General features: G+C 41.9%; 1 protein-coding gene across 1 annotated transcript; it reads left to right on the forward strand.

Annotated features, from left to right (window-relative positions):
* Nucleotides 1–701: 701 nt before the first annotated feature.
* LOC131491411 (cytochrome c-like) lies at nucleotides 702–1,004 on the forward strand. Its single transcript, XM_058694330.1, has one exon. It carries the CDS (start codon nucleotides 702–704, stop codon nucleotides 981–983), a length of 282 nt encoding a protein of 93 aa, XP_058550313.1. The 3' UTR covers nucleotides 984–1,004.
* Nucleotides 1,005–3,822: the final 2,818 nt, after the last annotated feature.

Genomic DNA, 3,822 nt, shown 5'->3' on the forward strand with positions numbered 1-3,822 from the left:
GCAGGCCCTAAAGAGACAACCCTGTGTTTTTTCCTGGAGCTGCCCAGATTTCTACTGTTCCCAAAGCCTGCTTGTTCAAATTCTCCTTCGGTTCCAGGAGCTACCCAATACCCTTCCAATACATTCTCTTTGTTTTCTTAGGTGTGCTTCTGTTACAAATGATACAGATACCGGTGTCCAAAGGACGGTTGCAGACAATTTTTCCTGTTATGGGTTGAATTGTGTGCTCTGAGCCCTCCCACCAAAAAAAAAAAAAAAGATATGTTGAAGTCTAATCCTAGTACCTTCAAAAGTAATCTTATTTGGAAGTAGGGTCTCAAAGAGGCAATCAAGTTAAAATAAGGTCACAGGGTAAGCCCTAATCCAATGACTGGTTCCTAAAAAAGAGGAAATTGAGAGAGTGGGGCGTCTAGCTTGTGAGCAGGCACCTTCGTTTCATGCGCGACCAAAGAGCAATTTAAAAATGGGTGATGTTAGATTGCCTGGGTGGCTTAGTTGGTTGGGCATCAGACTTTTGCTCAGGTCACGATCTTGGTTCATGAGTTCAAGCCTCACATTGGGCTCTGTGCTGACAGCTCAGAGCCTGAAGCCTGCTTTGGATTCTGTGTGTCTCTCTCTCTCCCTGCCCTTCTCCCACTCGCACTTCATCTCTCTCTCAAAAATAAATAAATATAAAAAAAAAATTTTTTAATTAAAAAAAAATGGGTGACGTTAAGCAGGGCAAGATTTTTGTTCAGAAGTGTGCCCAGCGCCATGATGCGGAAAAGGGAGGCAAGCACAAGACTGGGCCAAATCTCCATGGTTTATTTGGGTGGAAGGCAGGTCAAACCCCTGGATTTTCTTACATGGATGCCAAACAGAACAAAGGTACCTCCTGGGGAGAGGAGACACTGATGGAGTATTTGGAGAATCCCAAGAAGTACATCCCTGAAACAAAAATGATCTTTGCTGGCATTAAGAAGGCAAGGGAAAGAGCAGACTAGATAGCTTATCTCAAAAAAGCTACTAAGTTGGGGCGCCTGGGTGGCGCAGTCGGTTAAGCGTCCGACTTCAGCCAGGTCACGATCTCACGGCCTGTGAGTTCGAGCCCCGCGTCAGGCCCTGGGCTGATGGCTCGGAGCCTGGAGCCTGTTTCCGATTCTGTGTCTCCCTCTCTCTCTGCCCCTCCCCCGTTCATGCTCTGTCTCTCTCTGTCCCAAAAAATAAATAAAAAGCGTTGAAAAAAAAAAAATTAAAAAAAAAAAGCTACTAAGGAGTAATAGTTAGCCTTTGCCTTATTGATTACAGAACAAAAATGTCTCATGACTTGTTTAAATTGATCTCATACACAGAATTCAGATCATGAACGCCTGACAGACTATTTCTTTTGGACAGTCCTGATTTAAACAATATTGGCTTGTGGTTAAATGCATATAATCAGCTTTTTGAACTTTGACAGTAATTCTGGTTCAGCAAGTGCTATCATTGTTTTCCCCTTTGAAAAATATGATTGGAATTGATTAGTAACGTTCAGCTTTTGACAGAGATGGTAAATGCCATCTCTAAACTTACAGGAGATTGGTTTTATATTTAGATTTATATGACTGGTTATATTAATATATTTAAATACTGAGGATATCCCTTCACTGTCTCAGAACAGCAAGACTCGGATGTATTTCAAGTTATGTTTGTTAGCCTGTTAAAGGCAAGATAGCTGGCAATGTCCACTTAACCTTTTTGGTCTTAACTATGCCAATTTAATTAAAATCTCCTGCATTTCATAGGCAATGCTGTAGGGGAAAAAAAATAATTAATTAATTAATTAAATAAAATCTCCTGCATTTAAAATGTTGCTTTTTGCTTAATGAAAGACATTGTAGTGTGGTTTATGTGTAATATTAAATAAAGAATATTTAACATTTCTCAAAAAAAAAGAGGAAGTTAGGACACATATAAAAGGAAGAAAATGTAGAGACACATAGAGAAAAGGCCATACCAAGACAGAGAATTGGAGTGATGCACCTATCTACAAAACAAAACAAACAAACAAAAATAACCTCCTGAAAGTGACCAGAAGTTAGGAAAGAGACATGAAAAACAGTTCTTTCCCTGCACCTTTAGAGGGAGTGTGACCCAGTCAACAGGGTGGATTTCAGAGTTCTGGCCTCCAGAATGTGAGACAATATGTTTCTCTTGTTTTAAGCCACTGAGTTTGTGGTACTTTGTTCTGGCAGCCCGTGGAAACTAATACCGACCCTCAAGGAAATATGGACTATTTCGAATGATGTATAGCAGATTGCTAGCTATTCACCAAAATACTTCTCCCCTCTTTTGCCTACAAGTAGCCTTGTGGCCAGGCATAAGCCTGTCCCACTAGATCATCTCTGCCAGCTTCCCTTGTGGTCAGGGTGGCCACATATCTGACTTCTCCCCGGTGGAAAGATAAGTGAGAGTGACGCTGGCCACTCCTGGGTCTGAGTTCTAAGATATCCAGCAAGACTCCTCCACTCTTGTCTCCTTTATTGCCAATTAGAACCCAGATGCGAGGGCTTCATCTGTGCAGAAGAAAACCCTGTGATGCCATGAAGATTGTCCAGCAAAGGAGGAGAGGTCGCTGTTGCCCTGGATCACTCACCTCAAGGGAAAGCAGGCCACTCTAGTTTGTCTTTTTTTTTTTTTTTTTTAGGCATTTTGTCATTTTTTTAAACTTTTTTTTAAAGTTTATTTTTATTTATTTTGAGAGAGAGAGATAGAGAGAAAGCAGGGGAAGGGCAGAGACAGAAGGAGACAGACTCCCAAGCAGGTTCCAAGCTGTCAGGGAAGAGAGTGATGTGGGGTTTGAACCCATGAACCGTGAGATCATGACCTGAGCCGAAAGCAAGAGTCAGATGCTTAACCGACTGAGCCACCCAGGTGTCCCTAGATTGTCTTTTATTAAAAACTTAGCTCTACCTCTAACAGATCCATGGTCATTGAGCTGAGATGCAAGGCACTGGGATCCTGACCATATTCCCATATGGGAACTAGGAGTAGCTCATGGAACAGTGATCACCAAAATAATCTCTTTTGGTCTCTTGGGACTTTTTTTTTTTTTTTTTACCGTGTGAGTTCACTTCTATAAAATATCCAGATTTGTTTTTTTCTCTTGGGACTTTTTACAAAGCTGAAGTCAAATTCTCAGCAACCCAAAAGGGAGAGGAAAGATAATACAACCAGTAAGGTGATTGCTTCTGAGGGCATTAGGTATCTTCAACTGAGACAATGGGAGGCTCAAGTCTTGAGATGCATGCTACGGGGCACAGACTGAAATTCCAGGGCTTTTCTGTGGCCGAGTGAAGAATCTTTCACTGAAGCCATGGGCTTGAGATGGCTGGACGCCAAATTCTGATTCGAGAAGTTGTTGGATTCGAGAAGTTGTTCAGTGTTGGCTGACCACATGACTTTGCCAGGTTTCTTTTATGAAAAGATGCAAGTGTCTGGAGGTCTCAGAGGACCCGGACAATCTGAACCCGCTAACAGTCTTCTGTCTGCAGTGTTTCCTATGCACCTCCCTCTCCCAAAGAAGGAAGCTAACACTTTCCCTCGTATGTCTGCCCGTTGCTCTGCCGGTAACTAACTCCATCTGGAGCAAGTAAATTGTCCTCACAGAAATACTTTACGTTTATTTTTTATTTGGACTTTCTTTTCCTGTGCTTTTTTTTTTTTTTTTTTTTTTTTTTTTTGGCCTCTGCCAGCACCACAGCCCATGGGCTTACAGAAAGCTTTTCACTCTGTCATGGTATGACACACAGCATAGCCTCTTGCTAAGGAATTCACTTCACAGCAAAAGTGGCAATGGCCTAA

This window comes from Neofelis nebulosa, chromosome 12 (assembly GCF_028018385.1).
Source record: "Neofelis nebulosa isolate mNeoNeb1 chromosome 12, mNeoNeb1.pri, whole genome shotgun sequence".
In the NCBI taxonomy this organism is placed as follows: domain Eukaryota; kingdom Metazoa; phylum Chordata; class Mammalia; order Carnivora; family Felidae; genus Neofelis; species Neofelis nebulosa.

Excerpts from the sequence above, each read along its gene's own strand:
- LOC131491411 (XM_058694330.1), top strand. The coding sequence starts at position 702 with ATGGGTGACGTTAAGCAGGGCAAGATTTTTGTTCAGAAGTGTGCCCAG.